At 36.3% G+C, this 26,939-nt stretch overlaps 1 protein-coding gene across 5 annotated transcripts in view; it reads left to right on the forward strand.

Moving 5' to 3' along the window:
- The first annotated feature begins 5,880 nt into the window (after positions 1-5,880).
- Positions 5,881-26,939, forward strand: part of IL7 (interleukin 7) — a 53,673-nt gene continuing 32,614 nt past the window's right edge. For all 5 annotated transcript variants that reach the window (XM_069466326.1, XM_069466327.1, XM_069466329.1 and 2 more), the window contains exons 1-2: positions 5,881-6,188; positions 11,683-11,819. In XM_069466326.1, coding sequence (XP_069322427.1) covers positions 6,179-6,188; positions 11,683-11,819 — 147 coding nt within the window. In that variant the 5' untranslated portion in view covers positions 5,881-6,178. The remainder of the gene's footprint in view (positions 6,189-11,682; positions 11,820-26,939) is intronic.

Here is a 26,939-nt window from a genome sequence, read left to right on the forward strand (position 1 = left end):
AATAGTTCATATAACGCTTAAATAGTTAACAGTTTTAGAAAACAGTAGAATTTCTAATTCCTTTTATGAAGCTAGCAAAACCTCACACAACTAGCCCAATCACAGTAGAATATAATATGCAAAACAAATATATCTTGATTATGAATATAATTATAAAATTTCAACTTAAATATTAGCAACTTTAATTTTGAATTATGTTAAATTTGTGGTTTATTCAGAAATACAATAAGGAAAAATATGACTATGTAAATGTAAATAGATGCTCAGTAGTCACTTGATACAATTCAAAACATATTCCTAACCTCTGCCTCGAAAGTTAAACAGTTCTAATTTAGAATCACAGGTCCTCTTCTTGTAGCAGTTCTTTCACTGGACAGATAAAATGATCTTTTTTGTACCCTCATTTCACTATAAAAATGGATCTAAACTACTTTAAACTCCTGTTCAAATAGCATATCATTGTTTTCCTTTCATAATATTATTTCTTATTTCCAAATATTAACAGAGTACAAATGTTTTGTTACATGAATAGCTTTGGTAATGCTTAAGTCAGGGCTGTAAGTATGCCTATCACCTGAATAGTGTTCATTTTGCCTGTTAGGTAAGTTTTTAGCCCTCTCCTTCTCCCCGCTCCTTCTTGATTTCCAATAATTTTTATTTCTTTCCATGCCCACATGTGCCCATCAATTATTTCTAACTTACTAGAAGTACATGTGGGGTTAGTTTTTCTATTCTTGAGATACTTCACTCAGAATGGTCTCCAGTTCCATCCAAATTGCTGCAAAAGACCTTAATTCATTTCTTTTTATGGCTCAGTAGTACTCCATGATACATATGTATACACACACACACACACACACATACATATAATTGTGCTGCAATAAATATTCGAGTACAGGAGTCTTTTTGATAAAATTATTTCTTTTACTTTGGGTAGATACCCAGTAGGGGTATTGCTGGATTGAATGGTAGGTCTATTTTTAGTTCTTTGAGAAAAATCTCCATTCTGTTTTACATACAGGTTATATTAATTTGCAGTTCAACCAGAAGTATATAAGCATTCCTTTCTCTCTGTATTCATGCCAGCATCTATTGTTTTGGGACTTCTTAATAATGACCATTCTGACAGGGATACGGTGGTATCTCATAGTTTTAATTTGCATTTCCCTGATGATTAGTGGCATTGAGCATTTTTTCACATATTTCTTGGCCATTTATCTATCTTCTTTTGAAAAGCTTCTGTTCATGTCTTCTGATCACTTTTTAAAGGAGTTGTTTATTTTTTTCTTGCTGATTTTTTTGAGCTCTTTGTAGATTCTGGATATTAGCTTTTTATCAGATGCATAGTCTGCAAATGTTTTCTTTCATTCTGTAGGTTGTCTTTGTGCTCCATTGAATATTTTCTTTGCTGTGCAGAAGCTATATGATCTTCATAATAGATGCAGAAAAAGCATTCAACAAAATACAGCACCCTTTCATGATAAAAACCCTCAACAAACTAGGCATAGAAGGAATATATCTCAAAATTATAAAAGCCATATATGACAAACCCATAGCCAATATCATACTGAATGGTGAAAAGTTGAAAGCACTCCCGCTAAGAACTGGAACAAGACAAAGGTGCACACTGTCACCACTTCTATTCAACATAGTACTGGGAGTCCTAGCCAGAGCAATCAGACAAAAGAAAGAAATAAAGGGTATCCAAGTTGGGAAACAGGAGGTCAAATTATTGCTTTTCACTGATGATATTATCTTGTATCCAGAAAATCCCAAAGACTCCACCAAAAGACTCCTAGAATTGATAAATCATTTCAGTAAAGTCTCATGTTACAAAATCAACAAATCAGTAGCATTTCTATATGCCAATAACAATCAAGCTGAGAGTCAAATCAAAGAGTCAATACCATTCACAATAGCTACAAAAAAAAAAAAAAATACTTAGGAATATACCTAACCAAGGAAGTGAAAGATCTCTATAAGGAGAACTACAAAACACTTATTAAAGAAATCACAGATGATGCAAACAAATAGATAAACACACCATGCTCATGGATCAATAGAATCAACATTGTTAAAATGTCCATACTATCCAAAGTGATTTACAGATTCAATGCAATCCTCATCAAAATACCAATATCATATTTTACATATCTAGAAAAAATAATTCTATGCTTTTTTTGGAACCAAAACATTGCCTGAATAGCCAAAGCAATCTTAAGTAAAAAGAACAAATCTGGAGGCATCACATTACCAGACTTCAAACTATCCTACAAGGCTATAATAACCAAAACAGCAGGGTATTGGTACAAAAATAGAGACAGACCAATGGAACAGAACAGAGAGCCCAAATATGAAATCGTCTACCTACAACCAACTGATCTTTGACAAAGGAAACAACAATATACACTGTGAAAAAGAATCCCTTTTCAATAAATGGTGCTGGGAAAATTGAATAGCCATATGCAAAAGAATTAAACAGGACCCGTATCTCTCATACTTACAAAAATTAATTCAAGATGGATAAAAGATTTAAATGTAAAACATGAAATCATAAATATTCTAGAAGAGAATGTAGGAAAAACTCTTCTAGATGTCAGCCTAGGCAAATGATGAAGACCCCAAAGGCAATTATAGCAACTACAAAAATAAATAAATGGTACTTGATCAAATTAAATAAATGGGGCTTGATTAGATTAAAAAGCTGCCTTTTTTCATAGTATTCTTCCTCCTTGAAATTAGACATTTAACATCTGTTTTTCACACCAGACTGAAACCATCTTAAAGACATAGATTGCTATCCACAATGTTTAACTTAACAAGTACGAATGTCCATGATCAGTTACAGAATTTGTGAGACCCAGTGTAAAGTAAAAATAAGCACCCCCTTTGCTCAAAAATAATTAAGAATTTCAAGGCATTGACAGCAAAGCATCAAACCAAGAATTGGACCTTCTAAGTACAGGCTCTTGAGCAACTGCATAGATGCACAGGTCACATGGTCCTAAAGTTGACTCTGTGTGTGCGTGCGCGTGTATGTGTGTGTGTGTGTGTGTGTGTCTGTCTGTCTATGAGTGTGTATTTGAAATATGTTGAATATTATGTCTGGAACGTTAAACCATAGGAATTCAGAAACTATCCGTAGATAGAGCAATAGATAAAATTCAGGTCACAGACTATAAAGAGTAATCATATTTAGTTGAGTAAAAATAGTTCAGATAATTAATTAAGAAAATATTTTTAGGCTAACAATACTTGACTATTTTGATTGAAGATTGTGGAACATTAAGCATTGGTTATACAAAAATTTTCTATTTAAGTTGACATAGTATATTCATTTATCATTCTGAGAATGTTGCCTTCCCTTTTAATATTTTGATTATAATTCATAGAATTTATGTACTATTTTGTCTCGTTTGCTTTTCTGCATAAATTATTGAATCTATGCGCAAACATAATAGTAATCACTGCATTTCTTTAATCATGAAAAATTAGCATTTTTAAAATTTATAAAACATTTTCCCTGTCCATCTGTCTTATAAAAAATAGCATTCAGATTATCAAAATGTCAAATGCCAATTTAAGACTTCATTTTGGAATTTTTTCCAAATGATATTTATTCCCTTTTAGAAAAATAATAAATTGATGTAGTTAGAATGGGCCCATTTTCACATAACTATAAAGACTCGAAATGCTTTAATTTACAGGAAGAGTCCAGTGAGAAATTTACATCTCCTCTCCCAGAACTCTAATTTCCCCTGATGCTCTCCCAAAGTTCAGGTATGCACAAGCCCTTATTCTGTCAGGCATTGTGGTGATTGTAACAAAAAGGAAGATGGATTTCCTCTTAAGTTATTAATGAATGGACTTTTATTTTGTCCCTGAAAAGTAAAAAAAAAAAAAAAAAAAAAAAAAAAAGTGAAGACTATGAGCAGTTACATACTTCAATGCTGCTGTTGTCAGGGATTTTAAATAACTAAATCCCCAAGCTAGGTGTGTTTAGTTATAGAATTCATTTTTAAAAGCCACTCCAGTCCCATGTCTCTCTCTTCTCCACCGTTCACTCTAGGTTTTAGTCAAATGGAAATAGCTTTTCCCACTGCATTCTGTGTTCTGTTTTCATTTGCTCCCCTCATTCTCTTCGTCTTTCCTTCTACTTCCCTTCTTTCTTCACACACTTTCTCTCGCACACATATTCATTCATGCATTCTCATTCACTCGTTCTCTCTTACTCGTCACTGAGAAATACTTACTGAATGCCAGCCATGTGCTGGAGATCATTATAAGTGAAAATAAGCTGGGCTGGAAGAAAAAGGCCAATGGTGCTGGAACACAGTGAGGTAGGTATTGAGGGGACAGCGATCAGAGAGGGCAGCGGGACCTTGAGGGCCTGGTACCGAGTGGGAAGTGACCAAAAAGGGTGGGAATTGTAATCAGATATCCCACTGCTCTGAGGAGAATGAGGGGGCTATTGGCAAGAGTGAATGCTGCAAGATTCCCTAGACAGCTTCTGTAGTCACCCTGCAGGGTTTATTTTGGAGGTAGAGCAAGCAGGACTTGCCTATAGATTGGATGTAATAAGTGAGACTAAAACAGGACTCAGAGATCCAAGTTTCAGGCTTGAGTAACTCTGTCTTACTCTCTAATTCATTGTTATTCTTTTTCTTTCTCCCTGCCTCCTCTTTTCCTCTTCTTTGTTCACGCTATGACAGAATGTAGGATGCTCTTCATCAGCCCCAAGTTAATTCCTATTCAGGTAGGAATTTAGAAATCACAGATTCCAGAAACCTTTCCTAAGGTCGCCACACCCGGGCAAAGGCACACCCACATGCTTATGTCTCCCTTCTGGCGTCAGTGTCTACATTATTGCATTATTCACAAGGATTTATAACAGGATTTCCAAGCATGGACTCTAGAGCCAAAACGCAGCAGGTTTGTATCCAAACTCTGTTAGCTAAGTGAACTCTGACAAGTCACTTAGGGAAGTCTAAGCTCTCACATCTGTAAAGTGCAGATAAGAAAATGGTCTACCTCATAGAAAGTTTTGCATGAGACGGTATGTGTAGAATGCTTAGCACAATACTGGCAGAGACCAAATGTGAGATAAATGATAGCCGTTATTATTATCTCTGTTGTTGTTACTGGTTTACATTACCCAATGTAATGGACCTAAGCAAGGTTTCTGCAGAATATCAGAAACCCAAATAATGCAGAAAAGACCTAGATAATTCAGACCTAGGAAAAAATTAACACCTCAGAGACACACAGTCAAGACAGACAGTGTGATTTATTAGCCAATTCAGATAAATATGCAAGTGGAAGTCACAGTTATTAACTATTATAGTCAGTTTCCGTGTCCTCCACTCAATTTGGAGCTTGATTTTCCAAAGATACCACTTACCAGAGTAGGTGGACCCACAGGATTATTTTTCCTTGAGGGCCTACCTGAGCAGGTGCATGTACGGAAGACAGGGCTGAAAGAGACTGATTAGAGAGGTTGGAGGGGCAGAGGGCGTGACCCTCTTAATCATTCTTCACTTCCTTTTTTTACAAGACGACTTGGCATCGTCCACCACATCCGCGGCAGGAGCTGCAACGCCTCCTCGGTGGCGTCCACTTGCAATAGTCCAGCTTGCGTCTTGCATATTCGTGGCTTCTGTGGACATATTAGCAATCCAGTAGCCCAGCGTTTGCCAAGGCGTTTAGAGGTCATCTGACAAGTTTTTCTACGCCGCCGAATCGCTCTGATTCAGAAAGCCGGCTCCTTTCTCCTGCGGTGCTTTGGAAATTCGCGCCCTCCTCTGGTCCAGGTCCAGGTGCATGGGAAGCAGGTGGCCAGGAAAGGAGGTGGTGTAGGCCCGCCGGTGATAAACCCAAAGACTGAACCTGCAGACCAAGTGCAAAGTAGAAACTGAAAGTACACCGCCGGCGGATCCTACGGAAGTTAATGGAAAAGGCAAAGCGCAGAGCCTGGCCGTGGTGTGTGCCGCCCCCCCTGGGATGGATGAAACAGCAGGCGCGGCGTGGGTGAGAGGAACCAGCTGCAGAGATCGCCCTACTGGGCAACCACTCTCTGCAACTCCGCGGAAGACCAAGGTCCTGGGAGTGACCATGGGCGGTGAGAACTTGCTCCTGCTACAGTTGCGGTCATCATGACTACGCCCCCCTCCCGCGGACCATGTTCCATGGTAAGCGCTCCTGTCTCGCGCGGCGCACAAGTTCGCGCGCCCTGCGCGCTGGGGCACTCCAGGACGCGCTGCTGGGACGCGCTGCTGGCCCCCGCTGCAAGGCACGTCCGGGAATAGCCCGGCCTTGCACTTTGGACCTGCCGAGAGCACTGGCTCTCCCACGGGCAGCTGCCAGCTGCGCCTGAGTCCTGTGGCCCATAGGCACACCTCTGGCTGCTGCGCCTGGCAGATTGTGAGCAGCAGTCCCCGACGCCTGCTTTCTGTCCGGAGACCGAGCGCTGCAGCCACCGCGTGGCTCAGCCGCGGCAGCCTACAGCCGGGTCTAGAGGTAGCCAACGGTTCTCTGTTAGCCTGTCTGTCTGTCTGTCTGCCCCCAGCCAGCGCTGCCTTCTGCCAAACCGGCGCCCAGCCCGCCCTTACCGTGTTTCTGGCTGCGCCAAGTCGCTCACGAAGGCGGCTGGGGTTTGGCGAGCAGCTGGGCTCTTGCAGCTCCGAACTCCCTAGAGAAGTGAAAGCGAAGCTCCCACGGGACGTGCTTTTAAACCCTAAGGGGACAGGTCTCCGGAAAACCCCGTGTTTCCCCCTGAGTAAGGTTGGGAGTTTCCGACTGGGGCTGTACCTTGTGCTGTTTGCTGGGAACTCAAGCCCTGGGGCTGGCACGGAGAAGGGCCAGTTTCTGTTTTCCTACATGCTCGCTCCTTGATGGAGGCAGGATTAAATAGTCATGAGTTTAAATTCTAGACCCTTGCTGAGATCTCATATATTTTATTTGCGCGGAATACGGATTTAAAATGTACAAGGGCAGAATCGAGGTGGGCTGGACTCCGTTGGCAGCCTTGTGGCCAATGTAAAGACCCCCCCCCCCAAAAAAAAATTACTGGAAGGAAAAAGGGGCAAAATGGATGTGAGGGGAGAGGATCCTCTTAGGGAATTGGAATGTTTTATAGTAAGTACTTCCTCAAGCCAAAGAGGACAGTGGGGGAGGGTGCGGGAATAGGGAACTGACTGCTCTTCCCTGTGCGCTTTCCTGGCTACTCAGATCAAAAGCGGTCTTTTTCCCTACCAGAGATATTAAAAAAAAACAAGAATTGATATAACCAAGGAGTACTGGATCTGTAACAAAATAAAGGTAGGGAGAGGGGGAAGATACCCAAGACAATTTTGGAAGACGATTTGTAGGAGCTTAATACAAAATTAGAAACTGAATACATACATCCCTGTTTTGCTTGTAGTGCCCCTGGTTCTCTTGCAATCACTTCTTTCTAGATCCCTTCTCTTCCTGAGCCTTGCATTGACTCTGATCCAAAGTAGAAAAATAAGAACTGGAAGTTAGAATGTACATTTTTAACAAAGAGCTTTTATTTCCTACAGTATGTTTATATTAATCATTCACCATAAGTTATTATTAGCAGACAAAATATTAAAATTCTAATAGTAATGATTATAATGAGTGGCTTTCTGCATTTTGTTTCAAGAGATTTCTCTACAAGATTAAGCTTTATCAAGAGAGTGAATAAGGTTACTCTTGACAACTTTTTTTCCCATTTCTTTTGGGAGTTGAAGTAGTTGAGGACTTACTATGTGTTCTTCAACTATGCTATCTGGTTTAGTTAATTTCATCGTATTTGAGGACTAAAAAGTGGAATAGTTTTTGAGAGAGAGAGAGAGGGAGGGAGGGAGAAGGAGGGAGAGAGAACAGAAAAATTAGAAAGCCTGAACAGGTAAAAAGGAGAATTGCAAACTGTACCACATCAATGTTTAAATATCCTAAAAATGGAAAAGGTTATTTCATAGGACCAACATACATGTTATAATCACACTCGTGTGTGAGATTTTTTTTTTTTTCTGGTTTCACCCTTGACACCTAACCTACTGTAATGAGAGCAAATATTTAGTGTCTTTTTTTTTTTCTGAAATAAAAGCTCATGATGCAGTTTCATAGCTTGATCAGGAAATATCTTATTGCTGTTCATGCAGAGGAAGATGGTGTTTTTGTGCATTCCCCTTGACTACACATACACAGTTATTTTTATAGGAAGCAGTATCGTCCAGCAGCTGGGTCTAGACTGCTGAGTTTCTAGACTCTTCAATCTGACAAACCTGGATTTGAATCCTGGCTCTTACTAGATACATCATATATAGGAAAAATTTTCTTTGTGCCCCAGAGTCTCCATCTGTAAAATGTAACTAATTTATAGTACTTACCTTATGAAATGATTATATGAAATGGTTAGAGAATTAAATTCCCAGTGAAAATAGGTCTATGTCATGAACATTCAGTAAACATTGATCTTAAAGACTGATAACAGGGTGAATTTGATGGACTGTATAAAACTATTTATTTATGTTCACTTTGACCCCATAACTTAAGCAGCTGAGGATTGAATGTATTATTTGGCTTAAATTAAAAACCAACAAGAATTTTTAGACAGCCATCATTCTGGTTTAACCAAATTCCCTACTGAAAACAAATTCTCCAGTTTCAATCCCTTCAGGAGATCTAAAGACAATTCCACAAGCCCACACTTGCCTTGCATTATTCCTTATGGTTTATCTTTTCTGTAACCTAATGAAAAGTTCAGGGTTGAGTGTGACAACAATGTCAAAAGCACTCTCAATCCAGACAATCTTAATATGTTACTCTCTATTTGGTGTGAGAGAAAGGACTTCAATTGCAGACCAAACTACACATCATTAATGAGAAACCCAAAAACCTAAGAGACATGAATCCCAGGCCCTGGGTGTGTTTGCAGCATTGTCCCTGAGGTCATTTCAAATCTAAAGAGTTTCTGGATTTGGATGGCCAGGTAGATTCTTAGAATTAAGGTGCCTAAGAGCTGAAAGCGATATCAAGAGATCATTTAGTGTAAAGGTTTAATTTTAGAGATCAGGTAAGTGAAGCTTAAAAGATGCTGTGTCACTCTCTCCATCACACGGCCCACTGTCATACCAAGACAAAAATCTCAGGTCCCCGTATTGCAAACCTTTTGTGCTTTGCATTGCCCTAGTCTATCTGGGGCTAATTATTCAACAAGAACGATGGTACTCAACAACAGATTACACTCTTTAAGGCAAGGGAAATCATGTGTTAGAATTGAGAAACCAGTTGTAATACACAAACAAAAAGACTGTGAATTTTCCACCAATCCATCATTGGAAAGCATTGACAAAATGTCATCCAGTGAATGAATAGGTTGATGTGAATTTTAGGAGCACTTATTGCTGAAAACTGGGGTGAAGAAGACAGCTAATGCTCATAAAAAATAAAACAATTACACTTAAAACATAAAAGGTTGATCTCTGAAATAACATTTAGAATAATGGCAAAAATATCTCTAGTATTTAATTATTTTCTTATATTCTCCTTTAAGCTCATTTCAAGTTAAATGCCACATAATTTTTCCTTTATCATCACTTACTCCTCTCCAAGTATACTTTTTGAACACCTGTAAGATGACAGAGAAAATAAAAAGTTTGGTTCTATACAATCTTTACAAATCTGATTACAAGGTCAGAACCTGTAAATAATTAGCAGTTAATTGTTTGAGGATCTTTAGAATGAAGGAACGGCAGTAGAAGAGAGAGGATAAATTGAATAATATTACACGGAAGTGGTTTTCATTCAGAAGACCAATGTGATTACATATTCTCAATAGATTATGAACACTTCTGATCACATCCTGGTGAGGCGACAAAATCAGGTTTGCATCCAGACCTGGCACCTACTCTCTGTGTGTTATAATGAGATTAACTTGAAGGATTCTTTTGATATTTAAAGATTACATATTTTATGTGTGTATTATATGTATGTATTTTATGTATGTATTATATATGTGTATATAAACAAACAGTCCCTGGTACATGGAAGGTACTCAATTAAAGGTAACTAGCATTATCATTATTAATCTCCTAAGTGAATTCTTGCTTATCATTCATATGGGCATTTAGTGGCAGAGCTATGAATAGATTTTGACAATTTTATCTCATTTCGAGATTATTTTTTTCTCTTACTATGTCAACTGTCAGTCATGTATAAAAATGAAAAGCAGGATTTATCTTTGTTCCCATAACTGCTACCCAGCCAACATTCTCTAATCATAAAAATATGGGTCAGTTAATTTACTGGGGAGTGCTTCTGATTTTGCATATGACAGATAATGATATAATAGATGACAATGCTATTGGGAACTTTATGATATCTTTAACAGTCATTAGGCTGTTGTGACAATATTAGTTCCTTGAGGTTAAAGGAGTGTTGCTTGCACTCATAATCAGAGAAAACATGCAAATGAAATGTCTTGCATTCAACAAGTACAGTTAAAGTTCATTTGGGAAATTCAGAAGAAATTAATTGTCACTGTAACTCAGGAGTTTACAGAATGATGCAAACAAGACACTACGGCAGGCTTATGAAGAAATAGGTCCCTATATAACCAGATTTTAATGTTTCTGGGAATCACTGGCTTTCCATCATAACTGCCCCAAATAATACCATTTATAATTTCATTTCTTTTGATTGGACAATTGCCCTTCATTGGGAAGGGTTATCAAAAACAGATATAAATCACTGGTTACCAGGATGTGAATTTATTTATTGAGCTTCTTTAACATGACAAGAATCTGGACAGAACTGTGTTTGAAAAGAGTATGGGTCCATGAGCATTTAGAAACAGAAGATAGTGAAAGAATAGGGAGAGAAGTCCCAAAATGCACATGTAGACTTTATAAGAGTTTTGGGAACTGTAAACCCTTTAAGGTTTAAAAAGAAAGAACATAAACACAGTGCAGTACCATGAAGATTAACCTCCCACAGTGCTGCCCCCAAGAAGTAACTGGACACATGGACTACCATCACGTTTTACAAAAATAAACTATCATGAACCATACGTCTGCGGTCCCCAACCCCTGGGCCAAGGACCCGTACCTGCTAGGGACAGGGCTGCAGGGCTTCAATGCACCACCCCAACCCCGCTTGCTCAGATCACCACCTGACCTCTGCCTCCACCCTCCCAAATCGTGCATGGAAAAACTCTCTTCCATGAAACCAGTCCCTGGTTTCAAAAATGTTGGGGGAACCACTGCACATACACCATAAAATTTCAAACAACATGTAACTCTTTAAACTGTAGTATACCTCTTGACCTGTAGCTGTATTTTCTTACAGTGATGTTCAACATAAACCCAGTTGAACAAATTGTCATTACACCCTGAAATGTATTTCAGAAGCACGCATTCTCTGATTTCATTGCATGCCTTTTGCTCTTTCCCAAAGAGTAATTTCAAAATAAAAAAAAGTGAAAGAAATCTACATGCCAAATGCTGTCCAACTTTGTTTGTTATGTAATTTCAACTTTTGGGGCTCTTCCTGCATTATTCCAAAACTGAGCGGCATTCTAAAAATTATTAGAAATAAGTGATCAAGTCCATCGAAACACTGCAGTCAAATGTAATATGACATCACATTTAACTCATTCTTATTTACTATTCAATTTAGTTTCTTTTAGGTATATCTTTGGAATTCCTCCATTGATCCTTGTTCTGTTGCCAGTTGCATCATCTGATTGTGATATTGAAGGTCAAGATGGCAAAGAATATGAAAGTGTCCTAATGATCAGCATCGATGAGTTATTGGTATGTGTTTTTATTTTTCTCCAACATTTTCATGCATTGTGAAAATGTTAAATATACTTTTGGTATGCAGTTTTATAACCAAGTATCTATCTATATTTCTTGACAAGAAAGTGAAATAACTACAGAATAAAATTTACCAAGCCACCAAGTATATATATTTATAGTTGGTATCATTATGTCCTTTAAAAATAGTTCTTTCCTAGACCCTAAGACTCCCACAACTATCCATTTCGGTCCTATTTCCCTTCACTACCAAATTTATTGTAAGCATAATTCAGCATCAATGGCTCCATTTCCTTATCTCATGTTTATCTTGTAGTGTAGAAACACTACATTAGGAGAGGGAAAATAACAGAGTGTAACACTTAAGAATTATGGTAAAAAGAGATGTGTAGTTATTAATATTTTACTTGAATATGTGTACATGCATATGTATGTATATGTGTGCATATTTTATACCTATGTGTAATATATAATTTTCTGAGTTAATTTTTTTATTTGCAATGGACAAAGTTATTTTAATTAATAGATTTAACATTTTAGAGAAGTTTTAGGTTTACAGAAAATTTGAGTAGAAAGTGCAGAATTCCTATGTACTTCCTATCCCTCTGCAGTTTCCCCTATTATCATCATCTTGTAGTGATGTGCTACACTTGTTAAAATTGATAAACCAATACCGATACACCATTATTAAAGTTCTTAGTTGACATTAAGGTTCATTCTTTGTGTTGTAGAGTTTTATGGGTTTTGATAAATGTATAACATAATGGCCTACAGCCTACAAACAACTAGCAACTGAGAAAACCACCACACTAAGGATATCCATAGCCAAGGCATCCAGAACCTAGACCCCCATCAAAGCACCCACAAGCAAAGCCCAAGATTCTTAACCAACATATGCTACAGATAGTCCCCTACAAGTGAGGGGGAAAGAAAAGGAAAGCTCCATCTAAACAAAAGAAAATCCAAAAATAAGAAGTGACAGTTGCCCCACATGAGAAGGAATCAGTGAAAGAAGTCCGGAAGTGTGAAAAATTAAAGGAAAAGGACACACACAAAAGGGAACACTAGCTCTCTAGTAATGGATACCAACCAAAATGAAAATATTGAAATGACAGATAAAGAATTCCAAATATGGATTGTAAGGAAGCGCAATGAAATCCAAGAGAAAATGGAAAACCAACTCAAAGAAATCAGAAAAACAGTTCAGAAAATGAATGAAAAATTTACTAAAGAGATCAACGTATTAAAAACAAACCAGATAGAACTTTTGGAAATGAAAAATTCATTTAAGGAAATACAAAACACAGTGAAAAGTTTTAAGAATAGACTAGATCAGGCAGAAGAAAGAATCTAAGAGCTCGAAGACAATGCTTTTAAAGTAATTAAGTCAGTCAAAAATAAAAAACAGAGAATTATGAGGAATGAAAAAGGCCTACAAGAAATATGGGATTATGTAAAACAGCCAAATATAAGAATCATAGGCATCCCTGAGGGTGAAGAAGAAATCGCACAAGGGCTGGAAAACCTATTTGAGGAAATAATTGAGGAAAACTTCCCTGGTCTTGCTAGAGATTTACACATCAAGGTACAAGAAGCTCAATGAACACCTAGGAGATTCACTGCAAAGAGGCAATGACCAAGATACATAGTCATCAGACTGGCCAAAGTCACCATGAAGGTGGAACTCCTGTGAGCTCTGAGACAAAAACGTCAAGTAACTTACAAAGGAAAACCCATCAGGCTAACTGCAGACTTCTCAATGGAGACCTTACAAGCCAGAAAGGATTAGAGCCCCATCTTCAGTCTTCTTAAACAGAACAACTTCCAGCCTAGAATTTTGTATCCTGCAAAACTAAGTTTCATATATGAAGAAGAAATAAAGACTTTCTAGACAAGCAAACACTGAGGGAATTTGTCAAGACCAGACCTGCCTGTAGGAAGTACTCAGAACTGCATTATACATGGAACAGCACAATAGACAACTCCCACACCCAGAGTAAAACCACCCAAAAGCTAAAGCTCAGCGGTCATATAAAACAATAGTACAACAGGTAAAACAAAGCAATGAGGTTCGACCCAATGGGATGAACTGAATAACATCTCAAATATGAATTCTATCAATCAATGTGAACAGTGTGAATGCCTCACTCAAGAGACACAGGATGGATGAATGGATGAAAAAATACAACCCAACTATCTGATGTCTCCAGAAAACACATCTAACCCACAGACTCATACAGATTCAAGGTGAAGGGATGGGAAAAAATATTTCATGCAAGTGGAAACCAAAAGAAAGTAGGTGTAGCCATTCTCATATCATATAACATTGACTTTAAATTGATGATAATAAAAAAAGACAAAGTTGGTCATTATATAATGGTAAAGGGAACAATTAAAAAAAGAAGACATAACAATCCTAAATATTTATGCACCAAACACAGGAGTGCTCAGATTCATAAAGCAAACCCTACTAGTTCTAAGCAAAGAGATAAACAGCAGCGCCGTAATTACTGGGGACTTCAACACCCCACTGACAGAACTGGACAGATCATCCAAGCAGAAAATAAATAAGAAACACTGTACTTCCATGGAACTCTAGAACAAATAGGCCTAACAGACATTTATAGAACATTTTACCCAAAAACTACTGAATATACATTCTTCTCATCAGCACATGGAACCTTCTCCAAGATTGATCATATCTTAGGCCACAAAACAATGTCTTAACAAATTCAAAAAAGTAGAAATCATACTATGTATCTTCTCAGACCACAGTGGAATAAAACTAGAAATCAACTCCAAGAGAAACAGTTCTACACAAATTCTTGGAAATTACACAATCTGTTGCTGACTGATTATTAGGTGAATAATGAAATTAAGATGGAAATCAAAATATTTCTCAAACTGAACAACAAAGGAGACACAAGCTACCAAAATCGATGAGATTCAGCATAGTAGTCCTAAGGTGAAAATTCATAGCCTTAAATGCCTATATCAAAAAGACAGAAAGATCACAAATTACCAATCTAATGACACCTCTCAAGGAACTAGAAAAGGAAGTGAAAACCAAAGCTAAAGCCAGCAGAAGAAAAGAAATTTTAAAATATCATGTATCCATGATTACTGTATCATAAGGAATAGTTTCACTGCCCTAAAAATCCCCTATGTTCCACTGATTCATCCTTCCTTTTCTTGCCCTGAACTCCTGGCAACCACTGATCTGTTTATATTTCTGTATTTTTCACTTTTCTAGAATGTCCTACAGTTGGAATCATGCAGGATGTAGCCTTTTTAGACTGAATTCTTTCACTTATCAATGTGCATCAAAGATTCTTCTATGACTTTTTGTGGCTTGATACCTTATTTTTTCTTATTGCTAAATAATATTCCATTGAATGGATATATTACAGCTTATCTATTCACTGATTGATGGATATGTCTTGGTCACTTTCAATTTTTGGCAATTATTTATAAAGCTTCTATAAACATGCAAGTGCAGGGTTTTGTGTGGACATAAATTTTCAACTTGGGTAAATAATTAGGAACACAATTTCTGGATCATATGGTAAGTCTATGTTTAGCTTTGTATAAAACTGCCAAACTATCTTGCAAAGTTGCTTTATCATTGTGCATTCTAACCAGCAATGAATGAGATCCTAATGCTTTCCATCCTTGCCAGCGTTTGATGATGTCAGTGTTTTAAATTTTGGCCATTCTAATAGGTGTGTTGTGGTATCTCATCATTGTTTTAATTTTTAATTACTTCATGACATATGATGTTGATCATCTTTTAAGATACTTATTGCAATCTGTATGTCAGCTTTAGTGAGATTTCTGAACTCACATCTTAGCTGGCATCTTAACAATATTGGGTTTTCCTACCCATTATCATGAAATATCTCTCCATTATTTAGATCTTTCTTTGATTTCTTTCATCAGAATTTTGTACTTTTCCTTAAATGAATCCTGTGCATGTGTTGTTAGACTTATAACTAAATATTTTATATTTTTAATATTATTATAAGTGATGTGTTTCAATTTTGAATTCCAGTTGTTTATTGTTGGCATATAGGAAGTCAATTGATTTTTGTATGTTAACTTTTATCCTGCAACCTTAGTATAATCACTTATTAGTTCTAGAAGTTTGTTGTGTTGTTGGTTCTTTGGTATTTTCTACATAGACAATCATATCACCTACAAGAGTTATTTATTTTAAGGTTTAAAAGTTATGGCAATACAATGTGATGTATTGGTGTAATAGATAACCAGCTCTTTTCAATCAGCATGAAGCCTCAGATGGCAAAGAAAAATTCTCTCAAATGCTGAAAAAAATGGGAAAAATTTTCTAATCTGTCTCCTCCTTTCATTCCACTATCTCCTCTACACACTTATGCTGAAGTGGCATGATGCCTTGGGGAATTCAGTATTGTACTTGTTAGAGGAATATGGGAAATTCAAGGTGATGTTGAACATTGTACCACAGAGGTCCCTGATTCTGCTAATTGACAAGAAAAAAAGTACACAATAAATGATATTTGCCCCATTTACATTCCTTGCTATTTTTGACATGGTATGCATTCAATGATGCAACTGAACTAATCTTTTGAGTCAAGATGTTTCCCATTTAATTTTATTATCTGAGTAAAGAACCAACTAATATTAGGTCAACAACTTTTATAAATAAATATGCATGTGTAAAGCTCTGCCAAAAAAAAGATGCTATTGGAAACTCTAAAGAAGTAGAGTTTTATCCAACAAATTCATGGCACTTTTTTTAAAATATAAAGGAGCTTATCTCATTAACATACACAAGAAGAACAGGAACAACAGCAGCAACAATGATACTATTTTAAAAAAACAAAACATGTCTACTCTTTTTAAGGAGATTAATTCACAAGACATGGATGAGTACACAGCTAATCAATCCAACTGAGTAGTGCCATGATAATCTTACAAATGTTTTCTGTAAATAGGAGGTGATAAATTTGAGGGGAGGAGAAAAAAAGTCACAATGAATTAGTCATAGCAACATGATTGGTAGAGCAAATTTAGTCACTCACTCAGTGTGTACTAGATGCTTTACAGATATTACAATGTTTAAGTCTCAGGGAGACCATAATAACACTAATATTCTCTAAATATTAGTTTTTAGTATTAGTACTTCTTATTTTCTAGGGGCCTTCCATGTGTGAACACTCCTCTGAGAAAGGATCTTGCCTTTCCAGTTTACAATGGAAGAATCTGAGGCCCAGGGCTACTTAGTCTGTAAAGGCAGAGCCAAATCTTTGCTTATGCTCTCTGCCCACAAGCTTCTGCCTTCCAATAGCAATCCTGGTGTGATGGTCTATTCATTCAGTGAACATTTATTCGGGACTTGAATTGCCAAGTGCTGCCGTGTTCCCCTGTGATAGGGTGGCCCCCAGTTCCAGTGCAATGTCCCATAATCACTTCACTCTCCACCACCACGTACCCACCCTCCGCCCCACACACAGAGTCTCTCTCCACTCTGGCAGGCACAGCACTGCTGGAGGGTGGGGGAGGGGTAGTGCAGGCAACATAAGACTGTCTTTTTTGCCCTTTTCAGTTTCCTTGATATAATGTTAAAACCAGGTACAGTGATCTCTCACCTAATTTTTGGTTCTTCTGAAGGTTCTTTGCGTGGATAGTTGTTGAATTTGGTGTACATGTGTAGGGACAATCCTCAGACGTTTCTATTTGGCCAGCTTGCTCTGCCCCCTTGCCTTAGTTTTTTACTTTCTCAATAGTATCTTTTGAAGCACAAACATTTTTAATTTTGATGAAGTTCAATTCATTTATCCTTTCTTTCATTGCTCGTGCTTTTGATGTCATATCAAGAAAACCATTACTCAATTCAAGGTCACAAAGATTTACACTTATATTTTTTTCCAAGAGTTTTATGGTTTCAGTCTTACATATTGAGTTAATTTTGGTATATGATGTAAAGTAGGTGCCCAACTTCATTCTTTTTCTTATGGTTACCCAGTCATTCTGTGCATCTTTTATTGAAAAGTCTATTTTCCCACTGAATTGTCTTAGCACTCTTGTTGGAAATCAATTGAAAACAAATTCTTTAATCTAAAATTTTTATGCCAGGATCACAGTCTTCATTACTGTAGCCTTGTATTTAGTTTCAAAATCAGAAGTTTGGTCCTTAACCTATGTTTTTAAAGATATTTTATATTGATTCAATTACAGATACTTATTCAATAGATTGCCTACTTTTTTTTTTTTTTTTAGGGATTCTGGTGTTAAATAGCTTTAGAATTTAAATACAATATAAAGCTCTATGGTGGTGTTCTGTCTTTGTGCAATCATTAAACCATGTGACTCCACACACAAATAAGCATGGTCCAGGGAGTGGCATGCACAGAAGCAACAACAGACTATACAGAATTGGTGAAGAGCTTCAGGATATCATCTCTCTTATAGCTCCAAAGATCCTTTCTCCTTCTCCCTTTGGATTTTTATTGATATTCCTATCATTTGATAAGAACATGCTATATATTAAGTATAATTTTATAATTGTCTTATTGAAAACATATTTCAGTTACCATTTACTTTTTCCTCTTATCTTTGACATATAGATTTTGTTTTTATGTAGACACATCCATATAATAGAATTACACAGGGTAAAATGTGTGCATGAAAGTGAGAGTGGTCAAGGGCTGGTGTGAAATTTATTCGGAAATAGTTGTTCTATAACACCACAAATAAGCCATATTTGAAGAAGAAAAGACTAGTCTTTGCTCTTTGAATAGTCTTGGCACCCACGTCAAACATCAGTTGACCAGAGATGTATGGGCCTATCCCTGGACTCTCCAGGCCTATTCTGTTGATCTATATATCTATGCCAGTACCAAACTGTCTTTATTACCATTGTTTTGGAATGAGTTTTGAAATAAGGAAGTGTGAATCCTTCTATTTTGTTCTTTGTTTTTGAATTTGTTTTGGTTATTCAGGACCCTTTAAATTCCAAATGAATTTTAGAATTAGCTTATCAATTTCTAAAAGAAGTCAGCTGGGATTCTGATAGGGATTTTGTTGCACCTGTAAATTAATTAGGATTATAATCTTCTTAATAATGCTTAAAAATGCTTCTTATCCATGAACATGGGATTTTTTTCATTTATTTAGATCTTTTTAAATTTCTTTCAACAATGTTTTGCAGTTTTCAGACTATAACTTTTACAGTTCTTTTGTTAAATTTATTCCTAAGTATTTTATGTCTCTCTAATGCCATGGTAAATGGAATTGTTTTCTTAATTTTATTTTAAAATTATCTATGATTCCTAACTCTGTAACAGGTATATGTCTTATTTCCTTCTAAGCATATGAAGGACAGATTTTATGTTTGATTCATCTTTGTATCTCACAAAGTATCAGCACAGTATCTTACACATAGTAGTTTTTCAAATATTTGATAAATTATATATGAATCATAATTAAAATAATAAACTAATGAGAACCCAGAACTTATTTCAAATAGGCTAAGAAGTCATTTTTTCTTGAACATGTTTCTTTGGAAATTTATTATGAATCAAGTGTCAAGTACTTTCTGATATCTAATATGAACCAGTTTTGGATGTTATACAATATTATTTTATTCATAAATATTATTTTATCTAAAATAACTCATATGGATGAACTATGTAACTCTTAGTTACCAGAACAGAGACTGTTTCTAAACATAAAGGCTGCTAGAAATGGCCAGTTTCTAGGAATAATCCAGTCTAATTGCAGGTACAAACAGGCTGTCCTGTATTTATGTTATGAGCTTATAAGGTCTAATGACTAATAGGTTATAATAGACTTTTAGAACTTTCTATATCATTAACTCTGACTCTATTCTAGGGACCCTCACAGATTTAGCTTCTGTCTTTGCACTGATAGTAAGAGCTCTCCAGGAGCTTCAGGTCTACATCTCTCTTGTGAAATTTGAAACTGTTTAAATCAAATGTCAACTAGAAATCTCTACCCATATATACTGTGGCATATCATGCATGATAGTGGACGGATTATCATTACTTTTAGCCTATTCTTGCTCCTGTATTCTCTATTTTAGGTAACGACATTAACATTTGCCCAGTCTTGCAATCCTCAAAGCCTGGAATCATCCTTGATAGCCTGGCCTCTTCATCTCATCCATCACCAAATCCTATAGTTTAATATATATCCTTAATACCTATATAGTCCATTCACTGTATTGAGTTCCACTACTAAGTCTTAGTTAAGGTAGTTGTCAGATCTCATGGGACCACTTCTGTAGCGGTCAGTAGGCCCCTGGCTAATTTTCCTGCTTCCCATGTACATCTGACCTCCTTACTGACACTTTATCCATCCCAAATTCAAATCTGATACCAACTTTCTCCTTTTTAAAAACTATTGAATACTTTAAAGTCTCACTCCCCCAATACCTGTCAGGATTTGGTCTTCCATTTGATTGATTTGCTAACAGAAGTAACCAAAGAAGGATCAAATTCTAGTCAAATATTGCTTTAAAAATATGTCTAAATATACTATGTTTAAATGATTATAATTAACAGAGAAAAGATGTCAATTGACTACAATAAAGGTTAAATTAGTTTTTGTTATATCAAATTATGCTACGGTAAAAAACAAATTTCCTGTGTACTAACTTAGCAGCATAACTACATCAGTTGCAATTTACAAGAGAAGTTGTTTTTTAAGAGGCAAGCCTTTTTGTTTTATGAATAACCTTTTTCTATTTATAAAAATGAAATTAAAATACACTAATTAAAAGACAGAGACTGTCTGAATGGATTTAAAAAAAAGAACCACTATACATTGTCTACAAGAAACCCACTTTAATTATAAAGGTACACATAAATTAAAAGTGAGGTGGTGAAGAAGGATCTGCCATGTTAGCGCTAATCAAACTGTGAGTAGCTATATTTATTTCAGACAAAGCCAACTTTAGAGCAAGGAAGAATAACAGGGATAGAAGGTGCATTATGTAATCATAAAGTGGTCATGTCTCTAAAAAGATATAAGAATCCCTACTACATATGTGCCTGACAGCAGTATCAAAACCTGTGAGGCAAAAACTGATAAACTGCAAGAAGAAATAAATAAATCTACTATTATAGTTGTAAACTTCCACACCCTTTTATCAGTAATTGACATATTCATTAGGCAAAAAATCAATAAGGATATAGTTGAACTTAAAGCACCATAAATCAACTAGATCTAATAGACATTTATAAATACTTCATTCTACAACAGCATAATACACAGTTTTCGCAAGCTCATATGGAATATTCAACAAAATTGAATATCTTCTGAGCCATTAAACACATTTTAACAAAGTTTTATAAAGTAGAAGTCATGCAAAGTATGCTCTCAAAAAAAGTGTAATTAAACTAGAAATTAAAATAAGAAAGATTGATAGAAAATCCCCCAATATTTGGAGATTAAAGAACACACTTTTAGATAACATATGAGTCAAACAAGAATTCTCAAAGGAAATTTTAAAATATTTTGAGCTAAATGAAAAGAAAATACATATTAACAGAATTTGTGGGACACAGTGAGGGCAGTGCTTCCAGCATTAAAAGCACATATTAGAAAGCACACATATACAGCTTACAGATGTAAAATCAATAAGCTAAGCTTCCACCTTAGGAAAATAGAAGAGAGCAAATTAAAACTAAATTAATCAGAAGGAAAGAAACAATGAAAATAAGAGCTGAAATTGAAAACAAGAAATGAGTAGAGAAAAACCAATAAAACCAAAAGCTGATTCTTTGAAAAAAAACAATAAAATGGATAAGCCTCCAGCCAAACTAACCAAGAAAATAAGAAAAAAGGCACAAATTATTAATATCAGAAATGAAAAAGGAGCCATCACTACTGATCCCATGGATATTAAAAGAATAATAAAGTAATATTATTTTGATGGTTAATTTTATGTGTCAACTTGGCTAAACCAAGGAACACCAAAGATTGCCAGCCACCACTAAAAGCTAGTAGAGAGCCACGGAATCACCTCAGAACCTCCAGAGGGAACCAACTCTGCCAGCTCCTTGATTTCAGACTTCTGGCCTCCAGAGCTGTGAGAGAGTAAATTTCTGTTCTTTTTAAGCCACTCCATTTATGGAAATTTGTTATACCAGTCCTAGGAAACTCATATAAATGGTGACAAAATGGGCAATATCCAAAAAAAAAAAAAAAAAAAACAAAACCTCACTGATACTTCCCTTTGGAGAGAGGCAGTGGAAATGTTTGCTGAAAAAAGGCAAAGGAAGTGGGGAAATAGGATAGTCTCTATCGAAAGCAAAACACTTCACTGTCAATAGGCAGGAAGATCAAAAGCAAAATGATCACTCTCTCCCCGTGGAAGTGTGCTCACCACACCCTGTGATTCACTTAAAAAATAAACTGTGAAAAAGCAGCACAGTGTTGATAATGGGGAAGGCTATGCATATGTAGGGGCAGGAGGTATCTGTAAAAAAAAAGCAAACTGTCTTGTATTCTCTCACTGAACAACAATGAATGTAGAAACCTTCTGTGATGAAATGTGTGGGAATTTTTCTCCCATATGCCAAGCAAGCAACGTATTCTGCAGAGGATGCCAGCTGGGTGGCCTCTAATTCAATTCAGTTATGACACTGTCTATGGGGGAATAGCCTTAAATTCCTAAGTTGAGGGCTCAGTCCCATGTCTGATCCCCCTACCACTTCAGATGCCAATCAAAAGCCCCAGATTGTTTCACTTGTGTTTCTGACCAGCTATAAATTGGGGATCCCGTGCCTCCCTCTTTGGGTTCAATTAATTTCCTAGAGAAGCCCACAGAACTCAAGGGAACACTTACATTTACCTGTTTATTATTACAGATATCACAAAGGGCACAGATGAAGACATGTATAGGGTGATAAATGGGAAGGAGCACACCACCCTCTAGGAACTTCCACATGTTCAGCTATCTGGAAGCTCTATGAAGGGTTAGGCATGATTAAATCACTGGCCATTGGTGATCAACTTAACCTTCAACCTCCTCCCCTCTCTGGAGGTTGGGGGATGGGCTGAAAGTCCCAACTCTCTAATCCTGCCCTATTTTTTCCAGAGACCAGCCCCCATCCTAAAGGTACCTATAGGCTGCCAGTCATTGATGAACTCATTAGCATATAAAAAGATATCACTTTGCAGATTAAGAATTTTAGGAGTTGTATGCAAGGAAATAGGGACAAAAACCAAACATACAGTCGTGTGCTGCATAACAACGTTTCAGTCAAGGATGGACTGAAATCCAAAAAATATGCTCTCCCTACATTTTATACCTGACAAAAACATTAGAAATAACAAGAAGAATAAACAAGAAAAACAAAATAGATGGGCCATAATCACCACAAATGTAAAGTAAAAATACAAATACAAAACATTTGCTGAAGTAATAATAGATAAGGAGAGACAATGATAACCCAGTTTATGGATAATTGTTTCTACAAAAGAGAACCAATCAAATGGAAGAGGAAAATAACCTATGATAGAAGAAAATTTTCTCCCAAATGTAGGAAAAATGGAATGAACAGAATAAAGAAACATCATGTACTATTAAAAAAATTGATGAAAAATGATTGTTAATAAGTTATATCTTGGTGAAGTGACTGAATTTCAAGATAAAAGAAAAATAATTCTAAAGCTCAAGTCATCTTGGGAAGAATCAGAGTGGCTTCAGATTTTCCACATCCAAATGCAAAAGATAAAGAAATAATGTCTACACAATTCTCAGGGAAATACAATGTGATTCAAAAAATTATACCTATACAAGTTATTGCTCAAATATAAAGTACATAGGTAGAAACTTATGTAAGTTAATTTAGGCAATAGATTACTCATGAACTTTCTCAAGGAGAAGGAGGAGATGGGGAGGGGGGAACTACTTGACACCAAATCCAAACAACCCAGAGAAAAAGGCACACATTGTAGTAAAAGGTCAACTGATGAGCATAAAATTCATCTCCTTCTAGAATTAGAGAGGCCTTCCCAAAATTTATTATATTCTTTTGTTTTCCCGATGGCTCCTACTACTGTCTGAAATTATCGTATTTGTGAGGGCAGAGACTCTGTATTGGTAATCATTATGTCTCCAACATCTAGAACATCACCTGGTACAGACTAGACCCCTCATAAATATTCATTGACTAAATGAATGAATGAACATACTTTATCATATTTACTTTTAAAAACTTAAATGTAATTTAAAAAATACTTTAATGTAAAATTATATATTAGACTATACATACAATGTAACTTAAAATTATGGTGTAAAGGTATTGCTATACATGAGTGACTGTCTTAGACATTTATGGCTGCTATATTAAAGTTCATAGACTAGGTAGCTTATAAACAACAGAAATTTTTTACTCACAGGTTTGGATGCTGGAAGTCCAAGATCAGTCCTGTGGTCAGGTTCTGGTAAGGGACCTCTTCCAGGTTGCAAACTGCCAACTTCTCATATTCTTATGTGGCAGAAAAAGGGCTAGAGAGCTCTTTGCTGTCTTTTTTAGAAGAGCACTAATCCCATTCATGAGCGGTCCACCCTCGTGACTTAATTACCTCTCAAATGCCCCACCTCCTCTTACCATCACATTGAGGGTTAGGATTTCAACATATGCATTTGGGGGTGGGGGGACATAAATATTTAGTGCATAACACTGACACTGTAAAATCATTATGTGACTTGTAGTCTTTACCGTATTGGTTTTATCAATGACTTCTCACCACTTGTGGTTTATATGCTACCAGTATAAGTACTCACAGCCTACCCAATGGCTTATTGTTGGACTAGATAGTGTTTAGAGTTATGCTCTCAGAATAAAGTGCCCTCTTCTGATTCTGCATGACAGTTTTGTCTGCCATATTTGATTATGTTGCTTTGGTTGACATCTTTCTTTAGTAAATCTTTATCTCTGTTCTACTTGTGATCATCCCACTTCAGCCCACCAGAATCTTTGTATATATTCTGTCTAGTTCTTGGCCCCTCATATCGTCTCATTAATTAAATCCTATGGGTCCTATGGTTGAAATCAATATATAAAGTTCAGACAAGTACTAAGGCAGTTAGAAAGTAGAGCATATAATTACTTGTGATTATGGATTCATATTTAGCGCATTTGTTAATTGCTGATTAGACTGCCACTTGTAAGATAATATATAACCATTACTGTATGTTAATCTTAAGACTGATGAGTGAGTAAAGTCTCCTAAAATGATCAGTGTCCAGAAATTGGCAGGTTTGCAATCAGTTTTTCCAGATCCCTGTAAAATCTGTTTCCTTATGGTTATTAAGCATCTGCTAATTGTATTCTGCCAATTCAGAGATTAGTGATATGCTCCCCTCTCCAATAACTCTAGTGACTAAGGGGAACATTACAATTTTAATTTTAGAACTAATAGGAATGAGACTTTGAGGAACAGGTAGGTATTAAAGAGGCAAAAATGAAAGAGAATGCAATTTCATAAGAGAGGACTACTTGATTCAAAGCTTGGAATCCTATATTTTTAATTCAACTTTGCATGCATTTATGAAGTGCCTGTTAATGTTTGTATGCAAGCTGTTAAATGATGAACATGGGTATAAAAAAGACCAGTCTACCAGACTATGTCCCCATCCTGTGAAGTTCATCATTGAAGGAGAGCTAGACTTTTAAATAAAGAATTGCAATAGAATGGGGTAATGCTGCTAAAAACAACTAATTTGAACTCGGGGCTTTAAAAGTTATTGGCTCCTTGTGGCTTAAAACTCAGGTGGAGATTTGAGTGTAGAAAATTTGGAAATTAGGATATAATCAGATCTTGGAAGGCCTTACATGCCAGGCTGAGGAATGTGGACTTTATCTTCTTGGACTAGGTATAACAATAGGGAGCCCTTGAAGGTTTTTTAACTGCAGAGTGGTAGAATTAGATCTGAGCTTTAGAAAGTTAACTCACGTGGATCATTTAAAATAAATTGGAGATGGAAGGCATTGAGAAATCTAGGTTTTTTCAGCATCCACAGATTAACATAGGCACTGTTGATTATGCCATGTTCCCTTTTTTTTTTTTTTGACAGGATCTCACTTTGTCACCTAGGCGGGTGCAGTGGTGCAATCATAGCTCACTGCAGCCTCAAAATCCTGGGCTGAGCTAACCTCTCTCCTCCTGCCTCGGCCTCCCAAAGTGCTGGGATTACAGGCATGAGCCACCATGCCTAGTTGGCATGTTACTTTTTTAAAAACCATAGTGAAATATTACAGAAGGCAAGTGATGTCCTACGAAAATTTAGGAGTGTATGACTAATAATATTGTCATTAAAACAGTAATCTTTTTATTTCACTAAAATACAATGGAAATCTTGAAGATTGATAAAATGTAGTTGAACTAGAAACAAGTAAATAAAAAGCAGTAAATACTAAGTGAAAGGATGGAGTTCTCAAAGGAAGATTCCCACAAGAAATAGTGGGACTTAAATGGCCCCCTGGAGAGGAAAAGAGGAAGCTTTTCTAAGTCAGGGCAATGAGATGAATGCTAAAGCCACAGCATGATTGCACAGTCTGTCCTAGTGAAGGATGAAGCCCCTTCAGGATTCCCTTTTTTATAGTGCCTTAAATTATTTTCAAGAACTTGTTTTATTCATACCTGGCCAGCCTTCTATTAAGGCAGTGCATTCATCTTTGAGGACAATGATGTGCATAATACTCCCATGATTTAACAGATATTTTGTGAAAATTACTATATTGGTAACTTTTTATTTGTTTTGAACCCACATCTATGTCTGCATTAAATGTTATAAGTTGTATTGAATCTGGCTTCTTTACCATGTGTACGTAAAGAGGAATCTTAGCCAGACAACCAATCGAGATTTTATAGATCACATAATCATAATATTGTTCTCTAGTTGTTTTTATATTAATGGTGATTATTTATCTAGGTTTTTAATTCAAAGACAGTCATCGATGTTGAGGAATATGAGGGTAGAATTATAATTTATGGAGGTGAAAGGTTTCTGTTCACCATGAAGATCACAGATACGTTTTAATCTGCCAGTGAGCAATTTATGGTGCACCTATTTATGTCATGACCCAGTGGACCCTATGT

This window comes from Eulemur rufifrons, chromosome 3 (assembly GCF_041146395.1).
Source record: "Eulemur rufifrons isolate Redbay chromosome 3, OSU_ERuf_1, whole genome shotgun sequence".
Lineage (NCBI taxonomy): Eukaryota > Metazoa > Chordata > Mammalia > Primates > Lemuridae > Eulemur > Eulemur rufifrons.